The sequence below is a fragment of the Haemaphysalis longicornis genome, unplaced genomic scaffold, assembly GCF_048455015.1.
Source record: "Haemaphysalis longicornis isolate Haplotype H1 unplaced genomic scaffold, Haemaphysalis longicornis Haplotype H1 scaffold_30, whole genome shotgun sequence".
Classification (NCBI taxonomy): domain Eukaryota; kingdom Metazoa; phylum Arthropoda; class Arachnida; order Ixodida; family Ixodidae; genus Haemaphysalis; species Haemaphysalis longicornis.
The window spans coordinates 1,104,418-1,125,256 of NW_027526336.1; the positions used below are offsets into that span (position 1 = coordinate 1,104,418).

Here is a 20,839-nt window from a genome sequence, read left to right on the forward strand (position 1 = left end):
TTTGGCGAAGTGTAGCAGCAACGAAAATTGTTATGCTCAGCAGTATTCCCAGGGCTTCTTGAAAAAGGCGGCGTGAGCTGCATCGAAGATTTAGCAGCTGACCAGTGGTGCAGCTCGTTAGTAGTTTGGACAAAACAGTTAAGCTCCTACTCTGCTGTAACTAAATTAGAAATGCATGTAAGTGGAAATTGTTCCCTTCTGTTGGTACTGATCTTTCCCCCCCCCCGGACATGTCTCCCTAATGCCATCGCGGCGAACCTGGCAGGTATGGCAATACACGTACTTATCGAGCATCCTAGTTATGAAAACAAGCGTGGTGAATTTTTTTCCCACTTTTACAAATTTCAAATTCCATTGCACCCTGTTTTACAACTAGGCGATGAACCCCTGGTTCCCTTGAAAAAGGTTTTTAAATTTTTGGGTGCTGTCAAGCTTTTAGAGAAACTTTGATTTTACCATGTTACGTCATTTTTACATGAGTGGTTTTTAAATTTTTGAGTGCATTCAAGCTTTTACAGAAACTTTGATTTTTCCACTTTACATAATTTTTACATGAGCCTTTTACCCGTAGTGTGTTTAAAATATATTACCTTGTGTCTGGCGCATTATAGCCAAATTTGGCTGCTGCGCCAAGAAAATTCAAATTGATCTTCATCATCAGCATGGCATAAGGTCAGATCCTCAGGTTATTCTGACTGGTGTGGCCATTCTGGTTAAAAGAGAGCATACATTTCTTGGTGTTGTACTAGATGACAAGGTGACAAGATGACAAGGCATTAAGCCTTGTCCTGAACTGAAAGCCTCGTCCCACCAGTCGTATGAAGCAGATAGACATGCTTTCTGCGCCTCTTCAATTGCTTGGTGAGGTTGCACCTGGGCTGTGGCAGTGTCGTATATGGATCCGCCACTAAAACGGCCTTAAAAATGTTGGATCCAGTGCTGCGCTTGGGCTCCGCCTTGCGCACGGAGCCTTTCGGACCAGCCCCATCCAAAGCCTATATGTTGAGTGTGACCAGTGGTGCTTAGAACACCAGCACTCGTATACAGCAATAATGTATGCTCTCAAGGTGGCATCATTGACCAATCGTCGATGGAACTCTATCATCACAGACACGTCGGCCAGCAATCGCTTTCCCAGTCGTCCATCTATCGCCATGCCATGCCTCTTGTGTACGGGCGTGGAGGCACAGGAATTCGGTGTCCCGATGAACGACTTACACAAAGCTGCCCCCACCAACCAACCTTGTTGCTCCTTCTGATACGTGTCCAGTGTCATGGGATGTAGCCTCTAGACTAATTGACAAAAAACACGCACCGAGAGAACTTATTTTACAGCATTTCGTACAGTTTCAACACGCGTACCCATAGGCCTCCTCTTGCACAGACGCCTCCGTTTCTGCTGTTTCGTGCGCTGCACATGGCCCCAACTTCACTGGTACAAAGACACTGAACACAAGCTGCGGTATTTTGACAGCAGAAGTGCACAGAATTTTAATTACTGTAGAACACATCGGGGAAACAAACATACAACAGTCTGTTATCTTTACAGATTTTCTCCGTGTCATGACAGCCTTACACCCCGGAAAATCAAGTACAAATGTCACCTTAATCCAACTTGTTGGGTAGATAATGTCGGCTTATGCTTTAAATGTGACGGCTGGTCTACGAACTGGTGTGGGTGAGCCTCTGGTGCCGCATTTAGACATGGAACCTGCTATACGACGGAGACTCCAAGAACGATGGCAGCAGGAATGGAACAGAGAATCGCATAACCAGCTGCGCACAATGCAACCACACACAGGTAAATACCTCACTGAGAAGTGTCCATCTGCAGACTGCGAATAGGCCACACGCACGCCACACACGCATACCTTTTGAATGGCACGCCCCCACCAGTTTGTGACGAGTGTGGGGAACGGCTTTCCGTGCTCCGTGTGCTCGGTGAGTGCACGTCCTGCACTGCCGCCAGGAAACCCACAGCATTCCACTGCACCCTTCCCTTTTCCCAGGGGATGAACGCGTGTTCACTTACATCGACTTCCTGAAACTGATATCGCACGGGGCGTGACTTGAGGCCCTGCCATCCCTGAGGGAGGATTCCTTTGGGTGCACAGGGAGCCCCACTAGCGCATCGCCCTCCGAGGCAGTGTCGCTTCCCCTTCGTGCGCCATTACGAGCACGCCCTTTTGTAGGCAGCACCTTACTTATCGGAGGCATATTTCAAGCACACACCCGGCATTGAAGGAAGGACAAGGGAGTCGTGGCGCTCTGTGGTCGTAGATACGCTTGTGCCCACAACTGCTGCTGTTGCAACTGGGCGAGGTCAAAGGTGCAAGGGGGACGAACGACGCCCCGCACTGGCAGCCCTTTGGGGCCTCCTTGGACAGGCCTGGCATGGCAGGGGTGGCCTGTCGCGCATGCTTTCTGCAGCAGCTGGAGGCGGCCTTCCAACAGTCCGTGCGTGCGCTGCGGCAGCTTTGGAGGCCGTGCCGGGATTCAGGAAAAACTTCAGGCCTCCTTTGGGATGAACGTTTCTCAAAAGTTGCTGTTGTTATGATCCCTCGTGGTTCATCAGCGGACCCGCAGGGGGCACCTTGTGTACTCAAGGTGTTTTGGTGAGTAGCGCCACCACGGTCCCGAGCTCCGCAGGGGTGCCTACTGTCGTAGGCATTTGGTGTCTTGCAACACCACGGACCCGAGCACATGTGGGTTGGACCCACCCACGTCCCGGCTGTGCGTGGCTTTGCCGTGTCCGGGGAAAAGGGCATCCTGGTGGTTGAGCCAAAGCCAGGGTTGTTTTGGACCTTCATGGCCCCCTGGCAGAGGCAACACACCACTTCGGCCCCGCTTCCCGTAGACGGTGCCCCCAGTCTGACCCGACCTGGGGGGAATCAGCCAGTCGCCTTTTCCTGTCCTCTTCTTCATTCTTTTGCTTTCCTATCGTCTTTCCTAACCCTGTCCTGTCATCTTCTCTCTTCCTTATTTCTCCGTTTTTTCTCCAGGCGGCGAGGGTTAACCCTGTGCGAAGGCTTCACCCTAGACCCCGAGCATAGGATTATAGTGGCGAGGTACAGTTAACGTGCGCTTCAAAGCCACGTTCCCTTGTTGGGCTCGGTGTTGGGCGGCTGGCCTTGCCACCGAATTGATTCCATTTTCTATGGCTATCTTCTCAGCTCCCGCAAAACACCCTGATCGACCTCCTAAAAGGGGTCGCACCGAAGCACTCCGCACACAATCACCTCAGGCAGCTTTCAGCAAATACCTTGTTGTACACTCGACCGACGAAAAACCTATCACCGACCTGTCAGTCTTCTTGATTGCCAAGTGTATTGAAAACATTGTTGGAAAAGACTACAATGCCAAAAAGATGCCCTCTGGAGACCTTCTTGTTGAAGTTATGCGAAAAAACCAAAGTGAGAACCTCCTGAAGCAAGAAAAATTTGCCAACTTGACTGTCACAGTTACGCCACACCGCACGCTAAACACTGTCCAAGGTGTTATCTCTGACAAAGAACTCCTCCATGAGACAGATGATGATCTCCTTGAGGGACTGCATGACCAAGGTGTTGTTGATCTCCTTAGAATTATTATGAGAAGAGATGGAGCAGAGATCAAGACCCGACACATCATCCTAACATTTGCTAGCTCTACCCTGCCAGAGACAGTGAAGGCAGCTTTCCTTAGCTGTCGTGTACGCGCCTACATTCCCAACCCGAGGCGATGCTTTAAATGTCAACACTACGGTCATGGAACTCTAGCTTGCCGTGGCAAGCTCACCTGTGCGAAATGTGGCGAGAATGATCACTCTTCTGATGACTGCAAAAACACAACCATGAAATGCCCGAACTGCAGTGGTTCACACGCTGCATACTCACGATCTTGCCCATCTTTCAAGAAAGAAAAAGAGATCATTCAGATCAAAGTAACCGAAAATATCAGTTTCCCTGAAGCACGCCAAAAGCACAAGATGTTTTCGGCTGCATCCTATGCAGACGCCGCCCGCCGGGGGTTGGGGCGACGTTTGGTTAGTACTACGACACAATGCAGCTTAGCTGATGTGTCGCTGTCGTTAACCCCCTCCGAGCAACCACCAGCTCCTGCCTCTACAGCAGAGGCCCTGGTGGTTCCTCCTCCTGCTGGGCTGCCGTCCACAGCCGAGCACCCCGCCACTACGTCTGCGGAGCCCGTGGAGAATGTGGTAACGGGCGCTGTTGGGACTGGTCCGGTCTCTTCCATTCCAGCTCCATTGGCCCGCACGACACCCGAGGGCATTGAGAGCATGAACTCAGGTGGCCCCACACGTACTCCTTCCCTTCCCGCACCGCAGGTTCCGACCAAGAAGCCTGCGGCCACCTCAGGAACCAATCCGTGAGGTGGATGTCGGATGGACACCATGTCGGTGCCGCCTGATTTGTCAGACGAGGACATGGACACCTCGGCATCTCAACCTGCCCAGCAGGCGCAAAATGAGCGCCGCAGCACTTTTGGCCGTGGGAAAAAACCACCTCATCGTACAACAGGCCCTAAACAAGACTCACTCACATGAACCAAAATAGGCAACTTCTCAACTACATCTTTATTATCTTTAATCCATAATAGCTGTTGAAAACATAGTTCAATGGAACTGTAGGGGTCTCATAAAAAACTTGGATGATGTATATGAACTCCTTTATAAACATCAATCCAGTATTGTTTGCCTCCAAGAGACACACCTGAATCCCAAGCAAAGTAACTTTCTTAAACAATACACTGTCTTCAGGAAAGATAGAGATGCCTTTGCTCATTCATCTGGTGGGGTTGGGTTGCCATTGTGACGCAAAAATCCATTCCATCCCAGTCCATTAGACTACTCACCAGCCTAGAGTCAGTTACTGTCCGCGTGATCATTTTTGGTCGGCTGATTACAATATGTTCCTTATACATTCCCCCGGATCATCAATTGTCTACCTCAGAATTTGAGTCGTTGGTAAATGAGCTTCCTGAACCATTTATCTTAGTTGGAGACCTGAATGCACACAACAAACTCTGGGGTTCTGGGCGAACTGACGCTCGCGGCCGCTTGATTGAACATTTCCTAGTATCAGCTGGTGCGTGTTTGTTCAACAAAAAACAGCCCACATATTATAACATTACACACAACACGTACTCACACATAGACTTGGCAATCGGTTCTGCTGTTCTTTTTCCACTCGTTGAGTGGCAGGTGGAGAAAAACCCGCTTGGAAGTGACCATTTCCCAGTATTCCTGAGATGCCTAGACAGAGACCCTTACACTCCCACCTCAACTAAAAGGTTTAAAGAAACCGCTGCAGACTGGGAGAAATTTAAGCAGAAATCTCAACTCACATACAGTTCCATAGAACACTTGGGTATTGATGAAGCTTGTAGCCTTGTCACGGCACATATCCTTGACGCTGCAGAGAACTTCATTCCCCAGACTTCTGGTCACACAAGTAACCTAAGGCGGCCCTGGTGGAATGAAGAGTGTCGACAAGCACGCCAGGCACAGAACAAGGCGTGGGGCATTCTTCGCAGGTACCCCACTGCGAACAACCTTGTAGCGTTCAAGCGCACCAAAGCCATGGGAAGGCGCATTCGCCGTTAGGCCAAAAACAATAGCTGGAGGTCCTTCTTAACTTCAATAAATTCTTTCACCGATACAAGAAAGGTTTGGAACAGGATAAGAAAACTAAGTGGACAAAGCACACATGGCTTACCCCTTGTTGACACCACCGGTGGCACCCTAGAGGACGAGGCAAACGCGTTGGCACATACTTCGAACACGTCTCAAGCTCTTCACATTACACAAGCACATTTATACACTACAAAAAGTCAGCTGAGTGGAAGTCCATACGTGACCACAAGCAATCAAACGACTCCTATAACTCTCCATTCTCCCTTCACGAGCTCATGACTGCGTTGGCTGGTTGCAAGCCTTCCGCACCAGGTGCAGATAACATTACGTACGGCATGATCAAACACCTTCATACAGACACAATCAATACTCTCCTGTTTTTATTTAACAGAATATGGCGTGCTGGGCACTTTCCTAAGGCATGGAAACAGGCTATTGTTGTGCCACTGCTGAAAGAGGGAAAGGATGCATCCTGTGTTTCAAGTTATCGTCCAATTGCCCTGACCAGCTGCTTGTGCAAGCTGTTCGAAAAAATGATCAACAGAAGGTTACTATACTTCCTGGAATACAATGGTATTCTGGACAGCTGCCAGGCAGGTTTTCGGTCGGGCAGATCAACAACAGACCAACTTGTCGCTTTTGAATCCTATGTGAAAAATGCCTTTGTTAACAAACAGTTTTGTATGTCCATATTTTTTGATCTAGAAAAAGCATATGACACTGCCTGGCGCTACGGCATCCTGCGAGACCTGAAATCTTTTGGAATTTGTGGGAATATGCTTAATGCCCTTGAAAGCTATTTGTCTGAACGAACATTCAGAGTGAGGGTCGGGGCTGCAGTATCCGCGCTGTATATGCAAGAAAGTGGCGTTCCTCAGGGTGGAGTACTTAGTTGCACACTTTTTATAGCTAAGATGAACACACTGGGAAAAGCTCTGCCCCGTACCATTTTTTACTCCATTTACGTGGATGATGTTCATGTCAGTTTCCGGTCCTGTAACCTGTCTATCTGTGAACGGCAGTTACAACTTGCCACAAACAGGCTTGTAAAATGGGCCGACGAAAATGGCTTTAAGCTAAATCCTCAAAAGAGCACATGTGTCTTATTTTCCAAGAGGCGTGGTATTCACCCTGAGCCCACCATCCAGCTCAGTGGAGTGGCTGTGCCTGTGAAGAAGGAACACAAGTTTTTAGGGATTGTGCTAGATGAAAAGCTGTCATTTATTCCACATATAAATCTACTCAAAATAAAATGTATAAAGGCAATGAATATCCTAAAAGTCCTATCTCACCACTCCTACGGCGCAGATAAGATGTGCCTGCTGCGTCTCTACAACAGTTTAGTGAAGTCGCGGTTGGACTATGGGAGCGTAGTATACGGGTCAGCTTCGAAAACCGCTTTAAAAATGCTTGACCCTGTTCTGCACCTTGGGCTTCGCCTTTCGTCAGGAGCCTTCCGAACGAGTCCTGCACAAAGCCTATATGTGGAATGTGACCAGTGGTGCCTGGAAGACCAGCGCTTGTACACAGATCTACTGTATGCCATGAAGGCAACATCCATAAAAAATCACCCTGCTTCGTGATTATTGTCAAGGACACCTCTGCCATGTACTCGATTCTCAGTCGGCCCTCTATATCTATGCCTTTTTCGTTGAGAGTGAAAGTGCACGCTGAAGAGCTTGGGGTTTCTTTTAGCGAGTCTTACAAAACTTCGATCACAGACTTTGTTGCTCCCTGGGAAATGTCCCCGATTTCTTGTGATTTATCTTTTAGAGCCATTAACAAAAGAACTGCACCAAGAGAACTCATCTTGCAGCACTTCCTACATCTACGACACAAATATCCCTACACAACGTTTTACACAGATGCCTCCAAGTCCGCCCATTCTGTGTCATGCGCTGCACATTGCCCAAACTTTGCTATCACAAAGACAATGAACAAAAATACCAGTATTTTTACAGCTGAGGCACACGGCATTTTAACCACTGTGGAACACATTACAGATACCAGAATACACAGTTCCATTATTTTTACAGACTCCCTGAGTGTAGTATTAGCTCTCCATTCAGGAAAACCAACGAGAAACATTATTTTAAACCGTCTTATCAAATCCATAATGTCTGCTTACGCTCTAAAATTGACTGTAGTAGTGTGCTGGGTACCCGGGCACAGCGGAATTTCGGGCAATGAAATTGCTGACCAGAATGCTGCTGTGGCGGCTCTCCGCAGTGTTGTAGATATCCCACATGTGCCCTACCTAGACATGAAACCACTAGTTCGGAGTATGCTTCGGAGGCGCTGGCAGGTGCAGTGGGACACACAAATCGAAAACAAACTGCACATTATAAAACCACACATAGGGAAATACAACACAGAGAAAAGGAACAGGTTCACAGAAATATCAATATGCAGATTAAGAATAGGTCACACACACGCTACACACTCATATCTTTTAAACGGAACCCCACCACCATCTTGTGAGAAATGCGGATGAAGACTTACAGTCCTCCATGTATTGATTGAATGCTTGGCATACCATGACGCAAGGAAACGACACTTCCCAGAACTATACACGTACACGATACCCTTACACCCATCCTTGTTTTTATCTCATCAACCCCCCATTAGAAGTGAACGCCTTTTAGCCTATCTCGCTGACATTGGATTTTTAGCACCCATCTCATACCATGTGTGACATCAGGGCCACCCAATGCAAATAGTGAGGGTGGATCTGAGCGTTTTCATAACGTGCCAGGGACGTCACCGCCATCCCTGTTATGTTATGGCGCTCCCAGCACACACATAAACATCGTCACTGTTACCTCTCATCTTATTCATCTTCGCTTCTTAGAATAAGGGCCCTTTACACCCATATATACACTATTTTTATCAAGTACATCACAATCATCGCCATGGCATTTTAACAAATGTGACAAAACAAACATTGTCTTGGCGCTCTTTGGCCTCAGACGCCCTTGCGCCAATAAAATATACATAGTAAGTAAGTAAGTAAGGCTCATCAGCAGAAGTAGTCATCCGTGGGTTGTGTGATCGGTGGTTATGACAATAGCGTGGATGTGATGGGCAGCCCACAGTGTCTCTGCATTGCTCCACATCTTTCCAGCTGATTGGCATTTCTTTAACGCAAAAGGTGTGCTTCAAAACTCTGTCTGTCCCTTGCTGGTTGGCCAAGTGTTGGCTCTGCCAGCGCACTTGAGCACAACCTGAGCAGGCTGCTGTGTCCTGCACCAGCTGCCGTCTGCGTGAGTGGGAGGCTGGTCGATTGGTGCATTCTTTCACTTGGAAGGGGAGGACCAGAGGTCGTTCTAAAGCCTCTGATCACGGAGCAAGAATAAAGTAGGAGGCTTCCTAGCGCGACCAGGTAATGTCACAAGCGCTCGTCATACGTTAAGCTTGCGGCATCTGCCGCGAGTGAAGAAACTGCGTGGCCGCCGCAATCGGTATTTCACTGCTAATCCCCGGAATAAGCGCAGTCGCCATCACTCCGTCCATCAGGTGGCGCTACCCTCTCCTTCGCCGTCGCAGCTACGAAGCTTTGCAGTCCGCCTTGGTTTTCATTGTGACATTATCTGGTCGCTCGCCCGCGCTTGCCGCCACGGGCCGTCTCGACTCCTGTACATTCTTGCTGCGTGCCTCTGATGCGCGAGATGAGTGCCAGCTGCGAGGGCAGGGTTGCAGACGAGGGGGATGTGGTCACGTCGGCCGCAGCAGGTCACCTGCAGGGCTTGTGGCCTATGCTGCCCTGACTGCCTGCCTCTGACTTTCAGCTGCTGCATGCGGCTGCCGCACGCCGACCCGGAGGAGGAGGAGGAGGACCCCGACGACATGCTCTGGCCTGACGGGGAGAACTCCGTCAACCAGCCGCCCCACTCACTCTGAGGTCACCGCCACTCGGCCCTTGCCTGCCTGCCCTCTGGCCCCTGACCTAGTCACCCGATTGCTGCTCCGAGTCCCACAGCCATCTTGCCATGTTGAAAGTTGGTGGCGCCTTCAGCTGGCACACAGTGGTTGCGCTTGAATTCCTTGCAGGCACTGGCTGCATCTGATTGATTGATTGATTGTGGGGTTCAACGCGCCGACACTACGCAGGCGACGAGGTGCACCGTAGTGGAGGGCTCCGGATTAATTTTGACCACCTGGGGACCTTTGCCGTGTGCCGACATCTTGAACACACGACTGTTTTCGCTTTTCGCCTCCATTAGGAAAGCGGCGGCCGCTGCCGGGAATTGAACTGACTGCATCTGTACTGGAACCTGTGGTCGCCCTGATCTTAAAATGCTGATAATGGGTTAAAACTCCTCAGGGAACAGTTAGGCCACCAGTGGTTGTTACCACACAGTTCACTGAAGATTAGCTGAGAACAAGAGAAAAGATTGCCTTTTTTTTTTCTGGTTTGGTACATTTAAGTAACTCGCCACCTTTGAAAAGACACTTTCTTTTTTAAAAAATACCTTTTTTTTGTTACATTTCTTTGTTACATTGTCAGAACCCCCACACATTCAAAAATGTTCTTCAGAAAGAGTCATGTTCTTATTTTGGTTACGTAGTTCAAAAGTTATAGGTGTTTCTCTAACAGCCAGTTAATGGTTCTGAAACGAAAACTAAAGTGGTGCAGTAACAGAAACTGATAACGCAGGGAATATCAGCAGCGTGTATTGAAACTGTACTGGGTTCTTTGAGCGTGATACGTGAAACATTATTCAAACACAATTTGTAAGGCTTCCTTTTTCTAAACACTGCCGTATTTTTCCGTACGGGGGATGCACGGCCACGTCACAAGCGTCTCTGTTGTTTACTTTGCCGCCGCTTTATGCTCCCAGTCTGTAAGCTGTGGGGCTTGTGATGTTTAAAGGTACTACTCTCGGTGGGAACAGTAGTAGCACGGGCTGGACGTTTTTAATAAAAAGGCGTGGGCTCGAACGGGGACAGAAGCGGAAGTTTCAATGCACTCGGTGCATCCTCCATCCGAAGGCCACATAAACGTGTAGTTATTGGAGAGGGCTCCAAAGCGTGGGAACTTGAAGAACAATTGTGAGGTGCCGTCGCGAGAATCTTTACTGCACGGTAATGAGATAATAAGTATGCCAGACCCTGCCTTTTGCGCAACTGGCCTGGGTGGCTCAAGACGTCCACATAAGCCTGCCCGTCCTACGTTTGGGTGTACATCATGCTGTGTAACGCTTCAACAGTAGCAACAGAAGTGCAGCAGATATTTTGAGGGAAGCCATGTTGTGCCAGTGAACAGTATCACGTGAAGAAGGGTAAGCGCCAACCAGTAGATGAGATAAAAGATCTCCACAAGGAAATACTGGCAGCAACAAAAGCCAAGAAAAGAGCCTGTGGAAACTAAGGTGGGCTGTAGCTATAACCCTGGTGGATTTCAACTTTCCAGGGCAAGATTGTCTGGTTTGTGGTCGGATGAAAAAACTTTATTCTTGTTTTTCTCGAAACTCCATTTTTTACACTTTCTTTTCGCACAAACACTTGTAACTTCAAAATTAATCATTCTTTTTCAATGAAACTTCGCAGGCACACTCCTTCATTACTATAGTGTGCAACAAATTAGGATTTTTGAAAATGGATGGTAAGTTTTCTTGTAATCGTGGTTTGTTTAGAGGAGTGCAGTTAAAAATGATTTGTTTCTGTTTTCTTGGGTATTGTTACTGTAACTTGATCCTCAAACACATGGAATGGCAAAGTTGCTACCCTAGTTCACTTCACAGCATGGTTACATTTGTGTTGTCTCTCTGTGCAAGAAATTGTGCAATTCCTCCACTCCATTCAATAGTTACAACGGTTCCCACAACAGGCAGTTTTGGGGTATTTTTTGTCATTAACAAGCATCAATAATGTTATTTTTACTATTTTTAGATTTTGAATATCTTGAAAGACGGTCCTTTATAAGGTCCATGTGAAATGCAAATTTACTGGTCGAACTTCAAAAAGAGCTTTTGAAAAAGGTGGTGACATAGTTCAACCATTGGCTGCTGCCTTTGCCCCCTCACCAATAGGCATGTGAAATGATGCATGGCCGAATCAGTGTGCACGACCAACACTGGCAGCTGGTGTGTGCTTTGACGCTGCTCCTACTGGGCAGCTGTCTTGCAGCAGCAAACTTTAAGCAAGAATGCTTGCCTTTTCTCAGCTACCGAGAGGTCACTCGAAGCACTGGTGGTAGGATGCATTTGGCAGCACCAGGTTGCAGGCTTGTGTGCTTCACAGTGAGCAATTTTGAAACCGTCCTGCTGGTGAGATCGGGCAGGTAGATGAACCTTGTGCCGCAGAAGGTGCCCTTCGCACATCACACAACAGAAACGGGACCAGGTGGGAGTGGCTGCTGCTGTTTGGACATTTTTCAAGGCAGAGCAGTGGGTGTGCGAGAGCTGGAAGAGTTTTGATGCGGAGGCATTGAATGGCCGCCTGGGAAGGGGAAGGCTGCTCGGCTGTGCCTGCGGGCTTGCAAGAGTGTTCTGCAGTCGCTGCAGGAGCAGGGCTTGCCCTGGTAGTCTGTCGTTTCTCAGTTCGAGGAGTTTGCGTCACAAGACGTGTTTCGAATGACCTTACGACGACCCCTTGCGGTGAGGTTCGCCCGGGGTCTGTGCTGCCACCACATTTGGCAGCCGCACTCTTCACTCGCTCGGACAGTCGGGTAGCTCAGCCCCCAGTGGCGCAGAAGTTGAGCTCGCTCACGAGCTGCCGAACTGCGGACTGTGTGGCCCCAGTGCTGCTGGTGTGTTCCTCTGCCATGTTTCACAATTTTACTTTCGCCCTCAGGCGGGCCTTGCGAATCGTCCAGGTTTGTACCTTGCCCTCGCCCTTGGCTGTGCTAGCTTGCTAGCCATTGCTAGCATGTCTCTCGTGGAACGGCGTCGTTTGGTCCACTTGATTGGGGGGTCAGGCCAACAAGAGCGCGCAATTCGGTCAACATTCTTGATTGAAATAACGCTCCACTGGTATTTTACTCTGTGCATTGTTGCTGGATTAGGAGTTCAGGTTTTTTAATTCTGGGTGTCTTTGGCGCGGGACTTTGTGGTGCCCACATATTGATAACAGTATTAATCAAGTGTGTGTTTTCTTCTTTTTCTCTTGCGGGACTTGCTTGTGTAATCTCTGTGTGCCTCGGCGCCTTTGAACGCATTGACTGATTGCATCTGATGTGCTCGTTTGTTGGCTTGATGATCCTTGTGTGTTTTTCTGTGAGCGATTTTACTGACAAAGCTGGGATTTGACTCAACAGCCACCCAGCTGGGAAAGCTCAGTTGAATGTGTTGATAGACTGCCAAAAAATTTTGAGGAGAGAAATGTCACAAAATGGTCGTAACCCACCAAAACTGTGCCAATTGGACTGGCAAGCAAGGAATAGCCAGTGCAACTAGTGTGTGTTGCTTCCCCCCTCCTCTTGTTTCCTTATCATTTCCTCTTTAAGCCTTTCCCTCTGCGGGTTCACTCTGGGAGTGTTAAGACTGACAAAGCAGTACTTCTGTCGATAAGAAAGCACTGTTGGAGACGCTGAAATTGAAGAGCAGTGTGCTGCTGCGACTTGAACGAGGCTGTTTGAGCCTAAATCGTTGCCCACCTTGCCTGTTGATCGTTCCAGTGCTTGCCGTTTCTTCGAACACGCGGCCATACCTGTATTCACCCCTGTGCTGCTACAAGCAACCCACTTGGCACTCTCACAAATACAGTGCACTGCATTTGTATGCGTTAAGATTCCGCGCCTCTGGTGATGTGCCTTTGAAGTGTCGCATTTGCTTGAATGAAATGCTGTTGCATGTGCGAATGTTTGGCTCATCGGTTTTACCACAGCCTCCTGCATAACCGACTGTGCCCGCTCTGTCGCCCCCAAACCCTTTGGAGCAGCCCGTCCACCGTGGGGGCGCTTAGTTCCCAGGATTTTCGCTGGCCGTGCCGATGTGAACCGCTGTTGGAAGCGGAGGTCAACTGAAACGCACCTTGGCGTCGTCTGCTATGCAGAGGCATCTTCCAGCTACAAAAGTGTGCAAAACGGCCAGCTGGGACTTTGTGAGCCAGTATTAAAGACCAAAGCTTTATGCATGGCGTCGCAGAACTTCTAAGCGGCGTTCAGTTTACTGTTTCCGCCTGCACGCTCGCCCTTTTGGGTTCACTACGGGAGTTTCACCACAAAACGTATACATGTCCGCATGGTTTTCACTGCGATAAGAGCCAGTTAACTTTTCTCCCGCTCTATAGGAGTTGATAAGTGAAAAATAATGATCCTTAATTCGGTGTTTAATTCGATAATTGAGTCATACTAGTAAAATTTTTTTCGAAGAAGTCCAAGCAGTTGAGCTCCCCTTTTTTACTTACGAGACCATTCAGTCTTGTTCTACTGCTAATATTTTTTACGGTACCCGAAAAGGTATGCACCCAGCACCTCCATTCCCCCCCCCCATTTTCTCCATTGCCGCTGCTCCACGAAATGGTGCCATTGCACATGTAGTAGATACATTGACGACGTGGTAATCCGCAGTGCACGGCTGCTGCACACAGAATGACAACTTCAAGCTTCAGCTCAAGGCGATGCTCAGTGTTTGAGGGCCCCTGTATGCGGTCAGGATAAGCATGCATTCTGCATGCACTTAGCTCGTTTCTTTCGCTATTTCTCCCCGGTACATTCATTCTTCCCTCACCAATTGCATACCGAATACCGTACTTGCTCGCATGATGAACGCACTTTTTTTCCCGTAAAACCGAAGCGAAGTTAGGGGTGCGTTTAATATGCGGGGTGATTTTCCAGAAACTTTTCAGGAGTGACGAAAAAAGCCCGCCACGAAACAAAATAATGGCTTAGATAACTTACGTTTCGCAATAGATATACGCGTACACCATTGGCAAACACACAGTGTTTTTATTGAACTACACTTGCCTTTGTCAAGGCTTCACTTTGTTAATTCCAAAATGTCTACCGACAGCATGGTTCCCACGATCAACTGCGTACTCCACAATCGTTAACTTAAAACTGGCTGTGAAACTCGCATTCCAGCCCATCGCCAACTGGAGAGTGGAAGACGAGCAGAAAAGCAAGCAAGTAACAAAGGCTTCACGAAAAAAAAGTGGGGCTCGGCTGACTGAGCTGACTGAGCTTCGCTGTTATGTGCTGCCCCACGACGCCGCGCCGGAGTGTTTGTTCATTTTTACTCCGAGAGATGGCTCTAGGTTGCATGCGTGATCATCATCAGCGGGAGCGAGTAACGTGGGAAAGCTGCTGTGCGGCCATTCGTGGAACTGCAGGGCTGGAAACTTGGGGGTGCGTTTATTACTGGGGGAAAAAGAGAAACCAAATTTTGACTACTCAAGTTTGGAGTGCGTTCATTATGCGAGTAAATACGCTAAGCGATCAATTCCCAGTGGGTCACAAACCCACTAGTGAGCTCGCCCGTAACATTTGTGGCTGCATCGAGGGAAACGCAGAAAAAAAAAAACTTTTGCGTTAAATTATTTACGAACGAACGAGGCATCCCGAGAAAAACCATCTCTTTTTTAATTACACTGTCACGTTCTAGTGTCATTCTAGCCACTTACTAGATGGGTTCATTTCTGGCCTCGTGAATTTCTATACCTTTTTGTGCACGCAGGAGTTGCTCGTCAGCGCTAGAGCCAGAATGACCTTTATACCACACGTATTTTTTGTTTGCAAAGGGTCTTGAGAACTTTTTTCTAGACCACCCATTGTTGCCAGGTGTTGACTGCACCAGAGAGAACGGCGGGATTCCTGGCACTGAGCAGGCACAGGGCGTCGTACAGGAGGCCATGGCTTTACGCCAGTGTGAAGTGCTGACCCACTTTGTGCCACCGCTTCCTCCCTGTCTTGCTTGGGGTAGCGGGCGCTAGTGCTGTAAGAGTGGGTGCGACGTCTTGCCCCGAGTCTGCCTCTTGCCTGCGACATCGTCACCTGGACACTGTTCCCAAACAAGCTGCGACTGTACACAGCCTCAGCGGTTCAAGGAAAGGGCCCAGTGCCTGTTTTGTGCTGCACCTGAGGTCTCGCAGTGTCGGTGCTGGCAGTCTGGCTCACCCCGAAGGAAAATCTGTGCTCCAGCTTTTCACCCCGTCAAGCTTGGATTCGGCTCGGACAGGAGAAAGCGCTCTTTGGAGTCCTAATTGAGACGTACAGCCGGGCGCGATTGCACCTGCCTTGTCGAAATTTGTAAGTGGCCAGGCAGATTCTTGGCGTTTTTTTAGTTCTCAAACTGTTGCGTTCCAGAGATGTGGTTCCTGTGCAGAGTTTGAACTCTCGTATGCCTAAGCTTCAGTTTTTGTTGGAAAGGGTTGAAACACAGTTGGCCGTCTGTCTAGTCAACCAGTGGCGCCAGTGGGCACTTCACACTGAGTTCCACCCACGTCTTGCCCTGAACGCAGTGATAATTGGCTGGCTGCTGATGATGGCGGCGGCGGCCGAGCCACTGCGATTCCACGCAAGAGAGTGCGCGTTCGGTTCTTGCCACAGTGGCTGCTGTTGTGGCGTGCGCCATGCACCAAAAGTATCCTTTCGCCTCTGGGCTGTTGCCTTGAAGGTGGCGCATAGTGATTCAACCACAATGCCCGTTACCCTTGTGGCTCTAGATTTGTACGCTGGAAGAAACCTACTGCGAGGTTGAGGCGGGGAGCAAGCGGAATTGGGCTTTTCTTTTCTTCTTTTGGGGAAAAGTGTCTGCACAGGGATGAGTGTTGCTGCTCTGTGTGTTGTATCGCCCTGCATGCCCTGCCCGACTACGCCGGAGGCACCTCGAAGTAAACCGCATGTGCCGTGCCCCGAACAACACTGAATTTTTATTAGTCCGTGATGAGTGTATACAATGCTTGTGTCAGCTGACGCCGTAAGGCGCTTGCCTAGCGCCACCTAGATTACCTGAACACAACTGTCCAATACGACATGTTGCCTGCCGAGGCAGTTGTGTTCCACCGGGTGCGGCCTGAGTTCTCGGTCGTTGGAGACCTCCTGCTGCGAGGAGACCAGATCGTCGTGCCTTCGTCCCTCGTATCGCGGCTTTTTGACGCAGCCCACGAGTCCCATCCAGGAACGACAAGGACAAAGCAACGACTGCGTGAACAATACTGGTGGCCTGCTCTGTGCAAGCAAGTAAAGCACTTGATTGCATCTTGCGGGGTATGCCAATTAGTTGACAAGTCTGCAAAACCGTCAACTCCACCTCTGCAGCCAGTTGCATTCCCATCGGCACCATGGCAGAAGCTAGGGATCGATATTGTGGGCCCTTTTTCCAATGTGCCTGCAGATTGTCGCTTTGCCATCATGGCCTTCGATTACTTCAGCAAGTGGCCAGAGGTTTGTTTCTCGGCGAAAATGACTGCTGCAACAGTCATCTCTTTTCTGCGAAGCATCTTCAGCAGGGAAGGATATCCAGACGAGATCGTGACGGACCACGGTCCTCAGTTTACAGCCTCCGAGTTCGACAGTTTTCTCAAGGAACGCGGCATCACCCATGCATATTCAGCAGTCTACCACCCGTAAGCTAATGGCCAGGTGGAAAGGTTCAACCGGGTACTCAAAGAGTACATTCAAGTCTGCACACGAGAACGTGGCCTTTGAAGGAAGCTATCACCAAGTACCTGGGAGTCTACCGTTTCACGCCGCATGCCACCACAGGAGTAAAGCCTTCCGTCCTTCTTCATGGCCGTCATCCCAGAACAAAACGTGATCTTGTGGGAGCGCCAGGCAAACAGTTTTTCCAAGACCCTCAGGCTGCGATAAAAGCCGTCCGCAGCAGAGTAGCACAGAAGCAACAAGCAAGTAAGACCTACACTGATCGTCGACGAGCTGCGAAGCATTCTCCGCTAGCAGCAGGTCAACTGGTTCGAGTAAAGTTGCCAGGTCACGTGCCTAAGGGCGCTTTAAGCTACTCAAGCCCGTTCACCATTGTTGACCAATGCGGCCAAGACACCTACAAACTTGACGATGGCCGCACAAGGAATCGGAATCGGCTGGTACCCTGCCCTCAACCAGTTACACCACCTCCAGTTGCAAGAACCTGTTCGCCGGAAGCAGTAACACCGCTTGGCAAGCCTCAGCAGGAAAACCGGGAACAACCTCTACAGCCATCTTTTCCGACAACAGTTGAAAGGGATGTTCCAGAACTGAGGCGTTCGACAAGGCAAAGAAGACCACCATTGTGGTTTAAAGTCTATCAGTAACATTAGGTGCTTAGTAGTTCCAGTTGTTGTTTACTTGTTAGTGACTTTTTTTGAGGGGGGAAAATGTTGTATTGGACAGTTGTGTTTATGTAATCTAGGTGGCGCTAGGCAAGCGCCTTACGACGTCAGCTGACACAAGCATTGTATACACTCATTACGGACTAATAAAAATTCAGTGTTGTTCGGGGCACGGCGGATGCGGTTTACTTCGAGGTGCCTCTGGCGTAGTCGGGCAGGGCATGCAGGGCGATACAACTCTGTGATAACGCAGTTTTGCTCTTTTCTTTCCCGTTTGTGTGTAATCTTGTACAAAGAGTGACAAATGTCTTGGGTATGCACAACTCTTCCTTTCGTTTTCTTTCGTACAAGGATAAGCAGTCAAGAAGGGTCATCGTCTTCTCAGCATCCCCTGTGCGGGGTTTGGTGATGCCAGCTGCAGCGAGTGACGCATTTGCATGAGGGGTGACATTGCGAAAACTATGAGCACGTTGTCCAATACTAGCGTTGTGCCGACAAACGCCATTGACGACGACTGGTGAAGGGGCCACAAATGGCAAGCCGCGTAATAAATCGATGCGACGTCAAGAGGCAGCTTTGCAAGGGGGGCCGTTCCTTCCGTGGCATTAATCTCCTGCAAATAAGGACACATGTTGAGCCCCACGGTGTAGCCGAAAACGAGTTTTGAAGAAGTTGACGTCCCCTGCAAGCACTGCGGCTTCCAGCTTTGTAAAGGTTTAGTGCAGCCCATTCCTGTATTGCTCTAACTCATCATGAACCGCACCTGACCTCTGTCTCGTGGTCGCCCGTGTGTTTGGCATTGCCGTTATTGTATGGTCAGATTTGTGAATACTTGGGGCATTAGTTGTGAGTTCTTTTCCCTACAAGAACAGCAAGGTTGCTTCGGAGGGTGGCATGCATTTTATTTTTCGTGTACCTGAAGGAACTGTGTTGTCAGAGCTCATTTTGACTGAATAGCTGCTGCTGCTCACTGGGTCTTCTTGGAACACAGCTTCACTGCCGCATTGCACTGGCCCTCCTTGTGAACAGACCTGCCTAGGAGGCAACTGGAAGTTTCGTTTGGGCGGGGAGGGCCATGGCCTGGTTGTTTTTTGTTGGTGCACACGCTCTTGCCCTTTTTCTTTTCGTCACCATGTGTGTCTGAGGTCAGACATTTCTTTCGTCGCGTGCGGCTGTGTGCCCATTGCACACTTTAACCTAATCAGGAAAGCAATGTGACATCTACTGTAATTTTCGCCATTGTATTAACAGACATCACTGCTGTCGTGCGGGCTTCAGAACTTTATGATTGTGCACGTGGTCCGGGCTTAGCCACCTGCCAAGCCTTCACCGAACCAGAAACTCGTCCCCGCATTGCTGTCAACTGACTGGTCTCTCAGATTGTCTTGCAGCCTTCCGCTTGTGCTAAGTGTGTGTGGGTGCTCTAAGTGCTGCTTTCACCTGGAGGGCTGAGGAACTCTGGCAGCCTTGTGTCACATAGTGCCGCCTCTGCTCGGGCGAATCCTGGGCCGAGGGATGTAGGCAATCATTTGTGGTGGCGTCAATCTAGTCCTTCCTTTTTTCTGCGTTTGGGCATATTGCTCCCACGTTTTAAGTTTATACTCCTAGACGAAAAAGAACTGTGTGTGCTCTATAAAACATACACACACCAAGCGGTCTTTACCGAACGCTAGGTTCGCACTAAGACGTGCTGGCCTCCTCGAGCAGTCCAGGTGTGGCTGAAGCTAGGGATGTACACTGCATGCAGGTTTGCTGTGATGGGGTGGGTGTTTTCTAACGAAGGAAGATGTTGGCCATGTAGCTGCTGTTGCCCTTGCCTTTCCACGTTGCAGGGGAAAGGCAAGCACCTGTACTATGGAGTCCTTGCGAAAGTGTTTCCTTTGTTCAGAGGTGTAATAATAAATAACCATGCTCTGCTTTCTTTATTACGCATGTGTGTGTGAATGTGACCCATGTGCAGCTTAGGTGACGGGCTCAGCTCACAAGGTGACCTGTTTGTCGCTGGCTCAGTGGGTGCATTTCTATGCTGCAAAATGTGAAAACACAGAGTTCTAGTGTAGTAGCATTTGTGTGCGCTGAACATTGAATTTTTCTGGCACGCTATCTTGACGTCATGTGAAAGGTTTCAGTACAGCGTTTTGTCACTTTTCTTTACACTTACTGCGCCATCTCTTGAGGCTGATGTGAAGCGATCGCTTCTGCCGTCTGCAATATCTGTTGACTGTGTTTTGAAGCCACTGACCCATCTGGCTAGACGAGCATTTTGTGAACCAACAACAAGAGGCAAACTCCACCGAAATTTCACCCAGGCCAAATTTATTTTCAACATGCAGTACCAAAACGACAGAGACAGGACTGGCAGCACCACGAGATGCACTGTGAAACAGTTGGAAGCATTTAGCAGACGACACCTGCCGGTGGGTTGCGCAAACAGCCATGCAGCTCTCGTAATTTGAACCTTGCAGCAGTCTTTCCAAGAGTCGGATGCTGCTGCCTGAGCCCACTCCGTGATGAGGCGTTGCAGCCCTGGAGTGCAGTGGCACACGGCACACTGGAGATCCATTTCGGACAGATGTGGTGTGCAGGCCTGCTCTCAGCATGCGCTCTTGTGCGCCCAACGTAAAAGGCAGCCCCGAGATTTGCAGGTGGCTTCTTGCTGGCGCAAGCTGAGACAGCCTTTGGCTGCCAGCACTGCACATGCCCGCGGGTGTGCGGTTGAGTCATCGCTATACTATGGTGAAGACTAATTCCGAACACAGCGACCACGCAGCTCTGGTTGCTGGACTGGCTGCAGGATCTTCCTTCGGACAGTCGGCCTTGTCTCATTTGTGCAGTGCTCTGCGAGAGAGGCGTAAACATCTCGCAACTCATTTGAAAAAACAGGAGCGAAAAAGATTACTGCTCACAAAGGAACACAAACTGTTGAGGGGATTTGCTGCCATGTTTGCCAAGCACCGCAGCGTATGCATACTGGGCCTCCTGGATTATCAGTCC

The 20,839-nt window shown here is 49.3% G+C and overlaps 1 protein-coding gene across 6 annotated transcripts in view; it reads left to right on the forward strand.

The window, feature by feature from the left end:
• The window catches only part of LOC144177714 (putative peptidoglycan muropeptide transporter SLC46), a 101,830-nt gene extending 82,057 nt beyond the window's left edge, over positions 1-19,773 (forward strand). For all 6 annotated transcript variants that reach the window (XM_077705288.1, XM_077705289.1, XM_077705287.1 and 3 more), the window contains one exon: positions 9,424-19,773. Coding sequence is in view for 1 of the 6 variants with exons in the window: in XM_077705285.1 (XP_077561411.1) it covers positions 9,424-9,535 (112 nt within the window). In the remaining 5 variants the exon portion in view is untranslated. The remainder of the gene's footprint in view (positions 1-9,423) is intronic.
• The last annotated feature ends 1,066 nt before the right edge of the window (positions 19,774-20,839 follow it).